The 18,627-nt window shown below is 39.6% G+C and overlaps 1 protein-coding gene across 1 annotated transcript in view; it reads right to left on the reverse strand.

Moving 5' to 3' along the window:
* The window catches only part of MKI67 (marker of proliferation Ki-67), a 37,988-nt gene extending 20,411 nt beyond the window's left edge, over positions 1 to 17,577 (reverse strand). The window contains exons 1-10 of the mRNA XM_043551993.1: positions 17,438 to 17,577; positions 13,915 to 14,027; positions 11,252 to 11,333; positions 11,053 to 11,168; positions 9,505 to 9,574; positions 7,836 to 7,905; positions 5,597 to 5,845; positions 3,901 to 4,815; positions 3,312 to 3,556; positions 2,203 to 2,665 (exon numbers count right to left, since the gene is read on the reverse strand). Of these exons, the coding sequence (XP_043407928.1) occupies positions 2,203 to 2,665; positions 3,312 to 3,556; positions 3,901 to 4,815; positions 5,597 to 5,845; positions 7,836 to 7,905; positions 9,505 to 9,574; positions 11,053 to 11,168; positions 11,252 to 11,333; positions 13,915 to 14,006 (2,302 nt within the window). The 5' untranslated portion in view covers positions 14,007 to 14,027; positions 17,438 to 17,577. The remainder of the gene's footprint in view (positions 1 to 2,202; positions 2,666 to 3,311; positions 3,557 to 3,900; positions 4,816 to 5,596; positions 5,846 to 7,835; positions 7,906 to 9,504; positions 9,575 to 11,052; positions 11,169 to 11,251; positions 11,334 to 13,914; positions 14,028 to 17,437) is intronic.
* Between the last annotated feature and the right edge of the window lie 1,050 nt (positions 17,578 to 18,627).

Here is an 18,627-nt window from a genome sequence, read left to right on the forward strand (position 1 = left end):
GAGCAGAAAGATCTACAGCAGGGTTTATCAACCTATGGGTCGGGACCCAAAATTGGGTCACCAAAATGGCAGCTCCTGTCCCACAGGGTTGTTTGGGCTAGGTGAGCTGCTCCAGGCACTGCAACCTCTGGGGTCCCAGCATTACGATGACAAGACTCTGGATAGGCCAAATCTGAGTGAGTGGCACTGCCACCTCATGAGCCTGGTTGCAACTCCATTCACACAAATTTGATCCAGTTATGGGAGTGGGCTGAACCTAAGCAGCACTGCAACACTAGAGAATGCAATCCCCAGAGTCATGAGCCGAGCCCAGCCAGACCACAGCTCAGGAGCTGCCATTGTGAGTGCTGGGCAGGTCCCAACCGAAACCACCCCAGGTCTCCACTCTAGACTATTTATTGGGTTGCAACAGACCATACACATCTATAAATGGGTCCTGTGCTCAAAAAGATTGAGAACTACTGGTTTATACTACCACTACAGCACACACTTCCCCATAACCTGGGGGCAGTGGGAGGAGGGTGAAGAGAGGAAAGGAAGAGACAGGATATCCAAACAGCCAAGTTCCTCTGTCAGCAAATAACTGCAAAATCCACTGGCAAGGTGTATATCCTCTGCATCTAGTGTCTGGCTCACAAAAGATAACTGCCTACTCCTACTACCAGTTACTATTAGCTCTGCTGGTTAAGGTCTGTACTGGGTATCTAAAAGTTCCGATCATGATGCTGATCCAGGGGGTTGGAAGGTGAATATGATTCCAAAAGATGGAATTTATCTTTTCAGTTTGCATTTTTAAAAAGCTGATGAAATTACATTTAAAACTATTTCTAAAGAATTATTAGATTACAAAATCAAGCAATAAAAAGTTGGGGACTACCAGACATAAGATTATCCATGCACTCTTAATTCAGTCCATTTGGTATATGTATTATGATAGTTATTAATTACATGTTCATAACTATATAACTCTCTTCCCCCCCCACCCCACAAAGGACTCCTGTAGACAATTGATTAACTCCTTGAGCACCATTCATCCTATGCACAGAATGATGCAGGACACCTGCCTCATTTGTTGCAGAAGTTGAAAGTATGTAGTGACCCAAGCAGGGGGACTGCAGGAACAGAAAGGATGTTTTTGTGGTTACAAGACCACTGAATGTCACCTTGGTGAAATGGATTCTATTCTAAGGCTAACACAATGCAGGGGAGTAATGAGGTGATTTTACCTCTGATGATACAGATACTAGAATACTGCATACAGTTCCAATGTCCACATTTTACAAAGGATCTTAAAAAATTTGAGAGTAGACACACAAAGCCACAAATGAAAAAACCTTACAATGAGAGACTCAAAGAGCTCAATACATTGTTAATTTAAAAAAAAAGAAAAAAAAAAGTTGAGAGATTACTTGATTATAGTGCATAAGTACCTTTCACTAGGAGAATACCAGATACTAAAAGGCTCTCATCCAGCAGAGAAATGCATAAGAGCCACCAGTGGCTAGATGCTGAAGCCAGACAAATTCAAGGCACAAATTTTACTAGTGAGGGTTATGAACCATTGGAATGAACTACCAAAGAAAGTGGTGGTTTCTCCAACTCCAATCTGGATGCCTTTCTGGATGTTATGCTTTAGTCAAACAAGTTATTCGGCTTAATACAGAGATAACTGGGTGAAATGTAATGGCCTGTTATATACAGAAGGGCAAACCAGATAATCTAATGATCCTTTCCAGCCTTAAATTCTTCAAAGCTATATTCAGTGCAAGGTTTGGATGTACAGAAAATAACACATAGCATCACATACTGAACAATGAGGATAAAATTCATCCTGTGCACTGAAAAAGGTAGGGGTTAGGAATGTAAATATTGGTTAAAGTTAACTGGTTAAATGATTAAAATTATTTTGGTTAATTGAGGTAGCTGGAGGGGACTGGCATAGCCGGGGCTGGGCTCCCGCTGGCTGGTGCGGCGTAGCTGGGGTCCAACATGGGGCTGCCAGTATTAACGATAAATTTTGGTTAACCGGTAAGCTTAATGCTTACCGGTTAACTGTTTACATCCCTAGTAGGGGTCATGTAGAAAATATAGTATGTGATTATGTAATTAAAGAATATCATAATGCATATGCATGAATTAATGGCTTCTGTTCAGTTTTTAAAGAAGCACTAATAGTCTCCAAAATCAACTACTTAAACAAACCTAGCAAATTGGCTTTAGAAGCACCACTTCTTCTTTTAGAATGAATTGTTTCCACAGCATCACTCCTCCTCTTCATGGGAGTTCTCTTCGCAGAAAACCTTATACTACGCCTTATTAATTGTTTAGGTGTAGTTGGCACAGACATCTGATGTTCCTGGTTAATATGAAAAGATTCAGGTGTCTCGACTCCAGTAAAATCTCTCTCGCTTTCCTTAACTTCTGTTGCAGCAGTACCCTGCTCCTTTGAAGTAGGAGATGGTGTGCTAATGTGAGAAACAGAGAAACGTCCTTTTGTGTATGGTGTATTTGATGGGGAGTTTGCAGTGAGCTTAGGTGACGCTTTTTTAAGGGCGGGCGGCGAGGCAGCCGGGGACCTCTTGGCAGGCGGCGAGGGAGCCGGGGACCTCCTGGCAGGCAAGTTTCTTTGTGATGATTTTTGTCTCTGCAAATGCTCTGAAAGATCCTGATAGGATTAAAAAAAATTTCTCACAAAGTAGAAATACAAATTCTCACCTAATTCTGAAAAGCATATGCTCAATGTATCAAATTAACTGAAACAAGCTTTTACTCATTTAAAATAAAACTTGGAAATTAAAAAGATGTTCAACATTTTCATTTCAAACCAGCTGTAAAAAGGGTAAGAAATGAGAACTGAAGTAAATCATTTATTTCCTGAATGTAAGTTAAAATTTCAGTTTTAAAAAGCTGTTACATATCTTTTACTAAATTTAATTCACAGATTGGTGGAAGCAATGGATAAACATTTTCAGGCTACAATTAATTTGTTGTTTTGTAGCTTCAAGCATTTTATTCCTTTAGTCAATTTTCAGTCCAAATTATGATAGTTTCCCAATAAATGTCAATTCCAGTTAATATGTAATTTATAGTAAAAATACAATCTCATAAGATACTGATGAGCTGGCCTTCAAACATGGGAGTTCAAAAATACTGAAGAGCTAGCTACACTGGAAATAGCTGTATTTAAATACTATCTAAAGCTGAAGGTACAGTATCTACATTTTCTCATGTATGCCTTTTTGTAATTTTCAAACTTGAAATTTCTATTTTGTTTCCTTGGTAATATTTAAATTTTCATCTTTAAAGTTTACCTTGATTACAAGACGTTTGAATCCCTGGCCCTTCTTCAGAACTGCACGAGGTGAATTTCCAAATGGTAAGCTTAACCTTGCTGGAATTGCACCTCTTCTAAGTGGTGAATTGGGTGGCAGACTTTTATCAAAAAGTTCAGGACTGAGATGACCACCAAAGGACACTCTCTTTCTTTTCCCAAAAGGCTGATGTAATAACTCAAGTTCTCCACTTTTCCGCTTTTGAGGTAACCTCTTTGTCTCCCCTTTTAAAAATTACAATTGAAAAATTTCTTTATATATGAAGAGTCAAACATTACAGCATATAAATTAGAAATTAATTTTTACTCATTTTAAAGTCTGAAGCACATTTCAAGCCACAATGAGCACAAATCCTTAACTTAGTTTTTGCACAATTAATTCAGCAGATGTAGTTACATTCACATTTTCTCAAACAATTTCAATGTATTAATTATGGTTAGCCATAATTACATATACAATAGTTAAGGATAGATGTGCAGCAAAAAAACCATTTCTTTACTTACATAAAACATGATAGTCTCTCCCAAATAAATTTAAAATATAGCTCCTAACCATACAAAGTATTTACCTGACTTTTTGTCTTCAGTAGGTAGGCTAGAAATATTTATTTTTGATGCAACTTCATCATCTCTCAGAAGTGCAACACTTTCAGAGCACCTTCTTTTTGATGACAACCTGTGAGGACCCAGTACAATATTAGCATCTTCCACCTCTAATTTCTGTTGGTAGTTCTCTGTGGTCAGCGTTTCTTTAACATCACTACCTTTAATATCTACATTCTTGTCAGGTTCTTGAGATGAATCTCCCTCCAACGTTTCTTCAGCCATCTTTCCAGAGCTCATTCGTCTTCCCCTTTGCGCTCCAGAGTGATATTTACCGCTAGCAGAAGATGCATCTTTCGATGTTAACCTTTCCGGAGTTAATAATTCTGATGATGGACTTTTATTTGAAATTTTTTTACCCTGTCTAACACTCCCTTTGGGGCTTTTGGAATTACTATACCCAGGAGAAAATTCAACAGTTTCAGAATCTCTCTCCTTAGTTATGCTAACAGAGTAAGTCTCATCATGAATTTCTTTTAGCACTTCTTCTGCATTTAAGGATTTTCTTGGTGTAAGCTGTTTACTATTTCTCTTTTGCTTTGAATATTTATTACTTTTCCCCAAAATACATGATTCATTCCCATCAACTCTACTGCACACTACATCTTTCTTTTGAATTTCATTTGAAATTTCTGTTGCTTTAACTCCTAATGATGGATCTTGTCCAGTCCGTGGTTCACCTGAATTTGCAGAACTTATTTCATTGGTCTTCTTAGAACTATTTCCTTCAGTAGAAATCTGTTTAAGTTCCACACTGTGTATTTCTTGTTCTTTAACTTCAGACTGTTCAATATCTTCACCAACGATTGCCTCTTTTTCCTTAGTTTGGGTCTCTTGACCAGATGGAAATATCAATAATGAAATTTGCTGGGCATTAGTCTCTGTAGAATAAATAACAAGTTATTTTACATCTGGTTAAAGAAATATATTGTAAAGAAAGGCCCTAACTAGCAAGTAAAAGAGAGGCTTTGAAAGTAATGAGTTATATAATGCCAGAAGGAATGAAGTAGGGAGGATGTCTGGTTAAAAGAATAAATAATGAAAAAAGGGTATGTTTCTAAAAAGAAGGCCTCTGCAGATCATTTTAAACAAAAGAGCCAACGTGGACCTTCTATCCCACATACCAGTGTTATCTCAAAAATTAGGGCCCATGATGCAGAGGAAAAACCGTTGGTCAGCAAGAAGGAGGGGAAGAGATACGGAGGAAAGACCTGGGGGGGGGGAGAGGGGGAAGGAAGTTTTAAATCTCATCAAGATTAAGATTGGAAATAAAGGCGAACTGTCTCAAATTGGTGTTTAGCTGAAGTCTGTAATTGGGAATGACATGACTTGTTTGTTAAAGAGTATAAAAAAAGTAAAACTCTGCTAATACCTGCCTGATAATGTTGGAGCTGACAAATATGAGTCTCAGCACCCCTGGATTTAGCCCGTTTGATCAAATGCTTATGAATGTTTTGTTACTCTTTGGATATAGTAAATTGCTTATTATTTAGACTTTGTAGGCCCATTTAGAGCAATTGTATAAATTCCATTTGGCCTTTGGATTTAATAAAGGAATCTATGGTTAAATTAGTGTTCTAATATCCTGCATAAATAATAACTCCTACAGTGGCCATCAACATATCACCATCCTCTCTTTAAAAAAAAAAAAAAAAAAATCACCTGCTTGTCGTGGCATAGGTATCTCTTCGTTGCCATCTTTCCGTGTTTTCACATCAATCTCATTTTTCAACAATTCATAAAGTTTGCTAAAAGGAGACATCTCATTTTCTCTTCTGTTAGATTTAGCTGTTCTGTATGTTGTTTTAGGTGTTGCATGTTGTTTGGCTGGTACAACTCTGGAAATATCTTCCTCAGTGCTTTTCTTGTCCTTTTCACCAAAATTTTGGCCTTCACATTCTATGATTTTATCTAGATAGTAATAAAGGGTAAAAAGAACCTTACACATATATATATTTTAAAACTGGAGGACTGTTATTAAATGGGTAGAAAAACAGGTTTTTCCTTCGACAAGATTTGCACTTTTGAATAAAGAGGCAGCAACACCAATCAGGGTTACGCTGAGATAAAATATCAGCACTAAAGTTTTGCCCACTAGTCAAGCTCTGTTCACAATCCTATTTGAATTTTTCTAATACATTCATCAGTAGTTATATTGTTTATGTTGATATTTAAATTGTATTTAGACTTTGAATTAGCCCCACATTGAGAAACAGTAGGGCATATCTCAGAAATATTGTCTATCTGCAGAATCAATAACTGCATCACTATGGTTCACACAGGCCTCTTAGGGTTTTGTATACATTAGATAGGTGAATGGATGCTAATTTCAAATCAGTTGGATGAATCTGATTGTTAAAACTCCAAATAAGTTTGTTTAAACTGATACAGAACTACCATGGTAAATTAACCAGTTTTGCCTGGCATCTACATTGATTCCGTGATGCATGATTGTGGCAACTGCCACTGGGGTCCTTCCCCTTGTCTCAGCATTGCTTGAGGCCAGCTTGGATGGCTGCTGACAAATGCTGGACTTCCCTGCTGTGATTGGACAAGTTCCTCATCCCACAGAAAAAAGATGGTCCAGGATCTCTCAAAGGACCATGCTGAAGTATATAACCGCTTCTCTATAAAATCTTTTTTTGTGGGGAGAAAAAAGCACATTTTGCAATGAAAATAGCTCAAACTGAGCTCCATGCAGAATGTAGTATAGAATTATTGTGGGCAAGGTGATCCCTAGACTGTGGACTATGAAAACAGGTGGTGGTATGAAGAGACAGGACGCTTCAGGAGAGATTATTGTATTATGGGTCAGAAGTGGGAAGACCTTTTGTGGTGACAGTGTTACCATGATAGCGGGATGTGTCCACAATAGGTACTTAATCTATTGTGCTAACACCAGTTGAGACTTGATACTGGGATAACTTGCATTGATTGATCCTCACTGAAAAACCCATTGTAGCAAATCTATGTGGATGAATGGAGACTTCCCACTGACCAAGTACATCAGTCAACTGGTCCTAGTATAGACAAAGCCTCAATTTCTCCATCTATTGCTGGTAAGAAAAGGTAGCAATGCTAGCATAGATTTTGAATCACTGTATTCTCTAGACTTGCTCAGGGTTAAATACTAGTGTAGAAAGTCCACAGTACCTCTGCATTTGCACTATACTAGTGGAGCTGCACTTGTGGCAGAGAATTTAAGAAAAAGCCTAGAGTACACACAGACTTGTAGGCTAAAATGTACAGTTCTACTCCAAAAAGCAACTATAAATGGCATTTTTGGAATCGATGGATCTGTTTCCTGGGTGCATCCAAAAGCTGGAACTTTATAATCCATCTTCTTCTTCTTCTTTTTTTTTTAAAATGTTCTCTTCCTATTAGCACTCAAGAGGAGATATAACATTTGCTGTGGAGAGTAATGATTCTTTTGTACCTCAGACATCAACTGAATTAGTGAAATTTTAATTGCAATGGTTAATTTTTGTCCTCAATTATACTTATTTAATGCCTCTAAAAGGTAGAATTTGGTCTGCAAAATCTAATTATCTATTAGGTAACATTAAAATAAAAAGGAAAGGAGTACTTGTGGCACCATAGAGACTAACAAATTTATTTGAGCATAAGCTTTCGTGAGCTACAGCTCACTTCATCGGATGCACTTATGCTCAAATAAATTTATTAGCCTCTAAGGTGCCACAAGTACTCCTTTTCTTTTTGCGAATACAGACTAACACAGCTGCTACTGTGAAACCTATTAAAATAAAGTTCAACTGAAGTAACAGGTTGACTTGTAAAATGAATCTTTTGACATTTTCCCATCTTCTTTTTGCAAGCATGCTAAGAATAAAATGTGACTATATAATATTGAAAAAGCAAACTACATGAAACAACTACCAACCAGAGGTCTGAGGACTTTTAGATCTTGGGCTCTGTAAGTCCACTTCTGCCACCTGCTGAACATGAAGAACCTGTAAATTTGTACAGTGTTACGATAAAGCAACATATTTTATCACAAATACAGTTTTCTACTCCACATTTTCAGAAGATTACAGAATTTGGCCCCTCTTCATAACCAAGACAAATTTTAATTGAGCACCAGGCTTACAAAAATTTAAATCCATGCATTATATGAAATTGTACAGTATTTGAAGTTGGTCACACAGGTTACTACTTGAGTAAGACATCTGAGGCTCTTGAAGACAGTTTTATAGTTTCTTATTTTTGGAATAGTCATTAATTCCAAAAGAATCTGTAGCCTGAGCATGCATTACAGCTAAATTCTGATAATTGAACAAAACTGAGATGATATGCTTATTAGACTTCAGGACAGCCTGCTCATCAATATAATAAGAGGCCAGGATTGTCACTGTAAAGCCTGGAATGTCTGTTGAGCCAACGTGAAGCACTGGAAACAACTACAAGCATGACTGAGAGTTCTTTGTTTAGAATATCAGGTTCAATCATCACATTTGTGGTGTGTTACAATCCAGTTTAAGTTCTCAGTAATTTTGACTTCATGAATTACATCTGTGCAACAGCACAAGCTTTCAGCTACAGTGGGCATCTACTTATCCCATGCTAAAGTCCTAGATCATTGTGATATCAGAGGTAACAATCACCACCCTTATTCCGCAGCTAATTTGCATGCAACTATTTCATTAGTTGTATGCAGGACACTGCACAGATGATGGATTACTTGGCCCAGTACCTCACCCATAAGACAATATGGGCTTTCAGCTACTAGTTTAAATATAAGAATTGCAGCCTACATAAGTGTTCAATGTTCATGACAATCTGCTGATTAACAATACTCCTACAAGATACTCATTTCAACAAGTATATTGATAATATGGGCAAAAGACTGTAAAAGAAAAGGTTAACAAAACCTGCTAGTCATGAAGATAAAATTTAAAATTTTATGCTTTGATCAATCTTTAGAGAGACTTCAACATTACTTTAATGTAATGGGCACATGGAATAACAATCACAGATTATTTTCTAAAAGAGGCTGCTCACAGTCTTGAGGACAAGCTTCCCAGTTTTGCTAACTTAACTCCTTTAGATTGTCATTGGCCAGGAAGATGAAGAGACACGTCATTAACAACACTGCATTACTCATTAGTGCTATTCAGAATAAGATTATATTGGAAGCAGGACACTAGAAATACTTTGACGCAGGGACGTACAGCTATGATTTACTCCTGTAATTCTTTAAAATGTAAAAATTAAGGTACAAGGATGTCAAATGTCTCAATACCCCTGTACCCATCCTCTCTTAAAACAGCCAAACTGTTTTTAAAAAATAATCCTTAGTTCTGCTGATAACAGTTTAGAATATTATAGTTAAATATTTACATTACTGAAAACTGACATAAGCCGATATGAATTAGTAAATAGTAAGAAAACAATATTTCTCAAGAGTTTCTTCACAGCTTCAATCACTGGATTAGTGTGTGATGCCAAGCTAATAGGAAGGGGAAGATAAATCACTGAACCAATACTAATATGACATGACAGATGACACCATGCATATGTTCAGCAAAGGTAGTCAGTGGCCTTAAAATTACCTGTAGGGTTTCATTTTTTGGAGTTCTAGAAAGTCTCTTTCTTGGCGTTGATTGAGGCAGATATTCAAACCTGCAAAAAATTTAATAGAAGAAAACAACCTCTTTGCTTATGTTACATTTATGATGGCTAACTGTAAAACTTACATAAACCCTTACATAAACTCTGTAGTAATTGTCCCCTTCCAGCAATAATACCATTATTTAACTGGTTATAAATTGCACCGAGGCATAGTTGTGAATTTTTCTCCAAAAGTCTGTTGTAATAATTGAGCCTACAAATCTACCCTAATTGTGAGCTCAACTGTAAAAAGTATGTGAAAGTTCATAAGATATCACAATAACCTATAAGCACAATTGTTTATGGGAAAAGGCATAAAAAGGAGACAGACTGAATTAATCCAAACAAAAAGGCCTACTGATATAACTCAAGGACTGTGTTAAGATCAAGCTTGGTAAACATGAGAAATGTGAACCAAAATTGGTACATCAGAAACTAGGCCTAATTGTTGGACAAAATAATGCAGGAAGAGCTATTCGACCCACCGCTACCTTTTTGGGGTCCTTAAAGAAAGAAATTTTGGAGAAAAAATTGGCTAGTGGAGCAAGCTTCGTATCATGGTTGTCACCCCGCCATCTCCTGCGACCCTAAGCCTTCATCATTCTGATCCTGAGAGATGTCCTGATCAGACCAGGCCAGAGAGAGGGAACCAGATGATATCACCACCTCTGCCAGCTCATCAAATCCCAACCATCCCCTGAGATGGAACACAATTAGACTTTAACAGCAGCAGCAACAGCTCTCAGCTAACTTCTTTTTTCCCCCTCAAAAGACAATTATTACAATTTAAGTCTGAGAGATGTCAAACAAGGTGGATTTTCCTGCTAAAATTTCTCTCCAGCTAAAGGGAAAAAGGGATGTTTTTAAAATGAAAGCCTTACTTAGTAGTCTACATTTCAAAGTGTTTCAACTTTTTTCCCCTTCATTTCTTTATCTTAATAAAAGGTTAAAACGATTTTTAATGGTGTGTTTGCCATGGTACTAAGCAGGCTGTGGTCTCTATATACCTAACTCCAAACCTTGTTTAACACTGTTTAATGTTGGACAGTGACTGCATTACAACAACACCTTTTACCCTTTTGCCCAAATATTCCATCTGAATTAATACAACACATCTAACCTTAGGAGAAAGTCACACCAGGATATCAAGACAATACTGTCATGAATAGCTTATTGGTAAATAGTTTAAAGGTGACATAATGCTTTAACAGCTCAGCTTTCTGATCATACTATGCAGAAACTCTTTAAGGAAATATGAAGCATGAAATTAGATTAAAATTTATTTTAGGGAGTAAGAAGAAAATGTGTCATCCTCAGATTAAACCTCTTTGTCTCTGATCCCACAATGAGATGTGGGTAGGTGGACCCCTATGTCCTTTGGGAGCACCACTGAAATCAGTGGAGCTCCCTGGAGATGTAAGAGTGTGCTTTTTTCAGATTTCAATGCAGAATCAGTGTCATAGTTGCTTGCCTCCTTCATTGCTACTGACCTGAAAGAACGATCAACAATAGTGAACACATCTCCATGCTTCAGATGTGCAGGTTGCTGAAAACTGTTACCATTCAATTGCGTTGGATTTACAGTACTTAAATTAATCAAGATTGCCTACAAATGAAACAAAAATAGCTAGTTCAGTAACCTGAAGAAATGCAGTGATGGAATATAATACAATTAAAAACAAAACTTACCTCCTTGTTCTCATTGACTTCAATTTTACAATGTTCTTTTGAGACTTGAGGCAGCTGTATGCGGATATCGCACTCTGTTTTCCTTTGGTTGAAAAGCACAACTTTAGTTTTAAGCAAGTAATTAAGAGAAGAGAAAAACTTTATTTTAGAGAATTTGCTTCTGAGTACGTGATCATTTAATATCTGCAAAAATGTTATGATGCTGTTTGAAAATGCAATATAAAAATATTTAAAGTCAGCACAAGCACTGAGAAAACCTAAAGCAAATTTTAAACTAAATATACACTATTAAAATGTACAGCTTCTTAAACTAAGAACTAGCTGGATATGTCCACCAGCTGCACGTACAAAGACAATTTTGAAAAATCTTTCACTACTGCACAAGCACTGTTGCAGCGCCGCTATTGCTAGCAACAGTGGAAAGTTTCGCAAAAATCAAAGACAAAATAACTAAGTCACAGAAGATTTCTCTCTCCCACAAATGTTGCTTTTCAATCAGATATTTACTCTAACTTAACAGCTTTAGTGAATGATATTCTGTTATGTATTTATTCACGCATATCCCTACATTATCAGAGTATTCCTTTCAGATTACAGGATTCACATCATTAGTACTTAATTCCTGGCTGCAATAACAAGAGAAAAGAAAGCACTGGCAAAACTGCTTAGGTACTTTTAAGGTATTGTGTTTGGTTTTGGTGCTAACGTCTAAAGCAGTCAAAGAACCAGTCCTGAAATTTAAAAGGACAGAAAAAAATAGAGGAAGCAGAGAAAGAAACATGAAATCTAAGGATTGCAAGTAAGAAATGCATTTATCTATTCTGGCTCATATCATCAGAATTATTTACTAAATTCCAGTTGCATAGCCAAATTTGAAGTCAGAGGCAAACTTAGGCCTACAAAATCTTTCTTGCTGCTAATATGTGCAACAGAAAGAACACAACTTAACTTTCAGATCCCAGATTGAGTTTGGAGTCATGACAGATTTACCTATGTATATTTGGTAGAAACTAAATATTAGGGAACTTTAAAATTGCAGGCCCTCATCTTAGAATTGGATCAGTGCAGACACATGAACAGCCCCACTGAAACCAATGGGGTCCACGTTAACAGAGGAGTCCTATAGTGGATTTGACTGCAGGACTGGGGTCTTATATAAGGCTCCCAGCCATGGCATTTAGTGTATGTTTATACTGCAATAAAAGATCCCACTGCCCAGCAGCAGCTGGCCTGAGTCAGCTGACACAGGCTTTTGGGGCTATAAAATTGCAGTGTAGATGATCAGGGCCATGAAGGGGGGAGGGTTTCAGAGAACAGGATCCAGTTAGCTGTACCCTGTCTACTATATCAATTTCCCCTTCCAGTATAAAATAAAAAGTGTTATATTCAAAACTCAAATTGTAATATTTGTTTGGTGCTCTAATATTCAAATACACAAACCTATGTTTGTTTCACTTTTTCTTTGAGTAACATTCAAACAATTCATATACTGTATAAAACAATTTATCAACTTTTAAGAAAATTTGTGTTATTAGTTCTAAGGTCAGCTCAACTTCTGTTCACGCTTAGTAACAAACATCACACATCAGCATGCTGACTTCTCAACCTGCCCCTTCCTGCCTGAGCAGCTTGCCAGCTATTCAGTAGAATACCATTTCCACACAAGAGAGTAGTCCAAATAAGATGCCACTCAAAGTATATTTTACAGATGTTCAAAATATGATCATCTATGTTCTCAGAGCTCCTTGAGCTTGGCTCCTTTTTGGCAAGGCTTGCATCTGCCCATGGGTTCTGGTTAGACTCCTTGGGCTTGATTCTTTTTTTTGATTGGCAGTAAAAGAAATATCCCTAAAGTCACTTGGAGCACCAAAAATCAGACTGTCGATCTCAGCAAATTGCATAAATCTACAATTTTCCCTCTCCTTTCTTACATGAGGAATGAAATAGTTAATGCTGACATTTAATTGTTATCACTGAGTATGTAACACACTTAACAGAAATGATGCAGTACACACCTCTCAGAGCTATTTCATGTTCTCTGCAGACTCATACAGATATCTCTTCATTAGTTTCACTCTGGCACTTTTTACGTTTTCTTTTGAAACCATAACAATTATAGAGTTACTCTTCATTTCTGTTTATTTTTTTAAATGAAAGCATAGATTCAAAAGAGCAAAACAGGAGTTCAAGAGACGGGCTGGTACACTGTACCACAATGTACTGACTCAGTCTGTAACCCCAATGGCAGCAAAAGACCTCTTCTGACTTTTACCTCTAGTCCCAGCTCAGCCTTGGTTCTTTCCTTTAGTGACCTCCTCCCTCTTATTAGGCCTCTGCCCCCAGCTGGCCAAGCGTGAATCCAGTTGGGACTTTTCTTCCCCACAAGCTCCCTGCATCCTCTAGATTCCCCCTTACTACAGAGTGAAGCTGAGACAAGCAGCTATGTCGTGCAGTCAGAGGGTGGAAATTCAACGGTTTATCCTGGGAACTAGCTTGAGCTTTTTTTCCTCCATTAAACATTCCCCACCACTTGCAAATATTCAAACATTTATTTGTATTAAACAGCAAAGCTTGTAAAATAAAGAAAAATATAACACTAAGAAAATGTTAATAACATGTTCTCTTGATGTATATAAATAATTTCTAACATTACCAATTCTTACCTTCCAAATAAACAAGAACTTGCAGTGAGTGGAAAATGGATTCCATCGGTCCCATTCCGTTTAATAACAACAATTTTCCCAAAGAGCGGCATCTTTGAAACTGGAAGTCTTACCTGTAACGGAATGTCAAATTTACTACCCCAAATTAAGCTCTACATATCTATGAACATAGGTACCTTGGTTATATAAATTATGTTCAAAAGACAAATTCTCTACAATTTACATGAAGAAGGATCCCAACGTTTTTTCACTCACAAGGGTTCCTGGGAACTGTTAAATGATACCTAATAACAGGAGGTGAAAGTCGGCATATGTTCATAGAAAGGCACACGCGCAGAATTCATGGGCCATGCAGAATTATGTTTCCCCCAACAGAAAACACATTCTGATGGAAAGGTGCTGCAGATACTCCTTTCACTCACAAGGGGCCGCTGTGGTGCCAGAACAGAAAGCAGCCACTCCCAGCAGGGAGCAGCCCTAGTTGCGGATAGGGAAAAGAAAGAGGGTGCCTGCCTCACAGCGTCCTGCCCGTGGGGCCAGGCTGGGAGGCAGGTATTATTGGGTTGCTTGGGGCGCGGGGGGTCACAGACTGGGGTTCAGAAGAGCTAGAGAGGGGGACAGACTGGGGCAGGACCTGAATGGGAGTGGGAGTGCAGGGCCACATAGGGATCGGGAGAGGAGGGATGCAGGGATACATGGAGATGGGGGGATGAGGAGGTGCAAGGATACATGGAGATAGAGCAGTACAGGGACACATGTGCCTGACTGAATGAGACAGGCTGGGTGTCAGACAGGGTCTGCATGGGGGAAGCTCCCTAACAATCCCTCCCCACACCCACAAAAAACCCTGTTCCATACTTTTCCCACCCAAACCCAACAATCCTCCAAGTTCACACCCAGGCTCTTTCCCAGCAATTACTTCCCTCTCCCTCAGCTCCTCTTTTACACCTGACTCTCCCAGACCTTTGCACTGCTTCTGAGGGGTGTGGGAAATACATTTCTGCATGGTAGTTTACATGAATTATTACTCAGAGTTGTGTATTAATATGCCTAATAAGAAATCTATTTGTCAAAACACATTTCCTGAATCTTTTTTGTTGTCTATATTGTTACAGACATAGTTGCTAACAGTTATTTTGAAATAAATTACCAAAATAATTGAAACTGGTATTGTTACATTGTTATTTTTGACAAAACGTGCAGAATTTTAAAATATTGTGCGCATATTTTTTTTTGGCGCATACTTTTAAATTTTTTTGGTGCAGAATTCCCCCATGAGTAACTGTATCAGGTTGTTGTAAAAAATTACTCTTCTATGTTTACATATTTTTGGTGTCTAAGTATCACAACGTTTCCATAACTGAATGCTTTAAAAGGGGGCAATATAAACTATATTGATATAAATGAATGTGACTTGAAAGTTCTTTCAGATACAAAATCTGCTCCTAACTATTCTTAATGTTTTTATGATTATTAGCTTTCCTATGTGCCGAAATGTTTCCCCCTCTCTAAGGCTGTGTGAGTCTCATTCAAACAGGGGGAAATGACTATACAAAAAAGGAAATAATTTGAATGCACATGTATCACAAAATGCTGTCATATGCACAGAAAAGAAAAAAACAAATGCAAACTTTTCTTCCATTTCTCTCAGTTATATAAATGTAAGATGTTACAATAGTGAACAAATTTTCAAATAAATGCATGACTTTTTAAATCGACTGTGCCCGTGTAAAGTTGTGTATATTACAAAAACAGGCCTTCCAAATCTCAATCATTTGGAAAAGAATGACTGCCTAATTTGAGATTAGTTGTAAGACAATTTTGAGCATTAAAATTTGCAGGACATTCAGGTTAAAATTTGCAGGTAAACATATAATTAAGGGATAACTTGAAAACCACATTTTCTATTTACTGAGTTTACTTTCACTGTTCCCTATATAGGGCCAGTTTCTCTGATGCTGAAAAGATGGGAGCAGAAAACCCTCTTCAAAGCAGTTTTTTTTTTAATTTCACATTATTGTGGCATACTACTTAAAGGATAAATGCATTAATTAAAAAAAAAAATCAGGCATCCCTATGTTGCAAAAACCACCTTACATTATTTAAACTGAAAGAAATGTATAAGACCATTTACTTTTCACACTTTTTCATATATCCCTCCTCACAAGGACAACAGAATAGGTAGTTTTAGTTGGTTTTGATCCATTTCAATTTTAGATTCATGCACCAGCACAAAACTGCAGTATTAGAATTGAAAACAAGGAATGGACTCGGTTAAAAGTACTCATCTTTCCTATTTTTTTGTAAACATGAATTCCTATTGATCTTAGATTTTATCTAAGATTGATTTTAAAATTTCCAAATATCGTGCCAAATTTGATAGTGTCTCTTTAACAGAATCTTCATTTTTGTGCTGTATGAATTTAAATGAGATTTCTTAAACACTTCTTATCCTAATTGTCCCCCAACTTGAGGATTCAGACCAAATGCAAGCATAAAATAAAATGCCACACTATCTGTACAGGTTTCTAAACTAATTCATCATTTGCAAAGAAATACTCTCAGAGGATTTTAGGGGACAGCCTGATGCGCCTATGTACAGTAGTTAAAAACAAAAACAAGACACACAGAGGAGGGATTATATGTCAACCACACCGAGACATTGATAGAACCAGTTGGAGGAGAACCTCTAGAGAAAATGACAAATCAGCATAGGCTCTGCTTGAAATGAGACTGTCAATGTCAAGGTGAGGAGACTCTGACAGTTACAATAATAATCATGACCTGAGCCACCTACCAAAAAGCTACAATACACACATGCCCCGAGCTATTTAAGCAGCTGGACCCTCTCCCCTGAAAACTCCACAACTCATCCATGCTGCTTGCCACTGGGAACCTACCCCCCCAGCATCTAGTCCCCCCCTTCCCCAAAACCAACACAGCCCAACCTCGCCCCCCCCCCACCTTCCTAGTCCCCCTCCCCAAAATCAACACAGTTCAACCTCGGCCCCCCCCCCGCCACGTTTCCCCTAGGGCTCCCTCTACCATTCCCAGCCTCAACCAAGAAACAACTCTTTCGTTCCGCTTCCTCACACCCCGGTCCTCCTCCGAAACACCCCGGCTCCCGACACTACACAGAGACGGGGTGGGATACCCCCCCGCAACGACCTACCACGGCGAGCACCACACTCACAGCACCCCTTCAAACGCGGGGTGCGAAAGAGAACGGCCCCTACCTGCCCGATTGCCCCTCACGGTCCGTTCATCCAGATCTCGCCAGCCGGGCCACATTCAGCCCCCCGAGCCCGCTCCCTTCACCGCGCTGCCTGAGCGTCTCCGCGCGCGCGCCCTCGCGCGTAGACTCTTAGCTCCAGTCAGCGAGTCACTCGTCCGCCCTCCGCACTCCTGCCTGCCGGAGCCGGTACCGAGGCCGCCTCACTCCGCCCTCCGTAACCCTTCACCAATCACCACATAAAACAAACCCCAGTAGCCCCCACAATACTTGCCTGCTTCCTTCACTCACCTGCTGACAGAAATCACCCTTGTGGAGCTGCAGAAATTTCGACCGCTGGGACAGACATCCTTCCAGGACTATTTTATTTCCCTCCCTCCTGCGCGAGTGAGGAGGAAGGATACAGGACCTGTCGATGAAAACTCCAATTCGAAAAGGCGCGCGAAACGGTCTGAGTGGTAGAAGCAAAATCACGTGATCGCCAAGGGGGCCCAATGGGAAGCGCTGGGGCTGTTTAAGTTTCAAACTGGCAGCAGACAAGGGGGGGGGCGGAGGACCGTAGGAAACAGGCATGGAATGGCGGCAGCTTAGCGCGCGCGCGCGTCATCGCCGCCCCTCCTCGGACCCTTTCAAACGCTGCCCGGGAAGTGCTTTCGTACGTCTGCATCTTTTCCGCAAAACCTGAGCGCTGCTCCCGCCAGACCTTCACCAGAGGGAGCCTCCCGCTGTCCCGCACGCGCCCCGGAGCCCTCCGCCTCCCATCGCTGTTAACTTCCCGCACCCCAGACCCCGTCTCTGCCTCGCTGCATTGTTTTATTCCCCCCGTCTCCTCGCCTCTTCACCGCCACTCCCCAGCAGCCCGCTCCCTCCAGCCTGTCCTGCCTTAGCCTTCGCCCAGCTCCTGCTCCTGGACCTCACGCGCCCTGCTGAAGTTCACTCCTTTTCGTCTGACTGAGAGCGCAGGACTTTGCGAGTAGCTCCTGCTGCTGGCCGCCGTGGGAGACTCTAGTATATGTGCACCGCATCCCTTTCCTAGGGCTGAGAGACCTTCAGACCATGGCCCCCGGGGCCGGGGTTGTCTCTGACCTGGTGAAGTGGAGCATGTGACACTCAACTGGTTTACCCCTCGCTGGTGCTGGAAAGGACTGGCCTTTACTCTGCCCTAGGTAACCACCTGTTCTGCCAGGGTGACCAAGCCTGACCTAGTCTGTTTGACTCAGCCCTGAGAAAGTGGGGTGTAACAAATATTATAAAAGCGGCAAAGAGTCTTGTAAAAAGAAAAGGAGCACTTAGAATCGTGGAATATCAGGGTTGGAAGGGACCTCAGGCGGTCTTCTAGTCCAACCCCCTGCTCAAAGCAGGACCTGTGACACCTTAGAGACTAACAAATTTATTTGAGCATAAGCTTTCGTGAGCCACAGCTCACTTTGCTGTAGCACATGAAAGCTTATGCTCAAATAAATTTGTTAGTCTATAAGATG

This window comes from Chelonia mydas, chromosome 7 (genome assembly GCF_015237465.2).
Source record: "Chelonia mydas isolate rCheMyd1 chromosome 7, rCheMyd1.pri.v2, whole genome shotgun sequence".
NCBI lineage: Eukaryota > Metazoa > Chordata > Testudines > Cheloniidae > Chelonia > Chelonia mydas.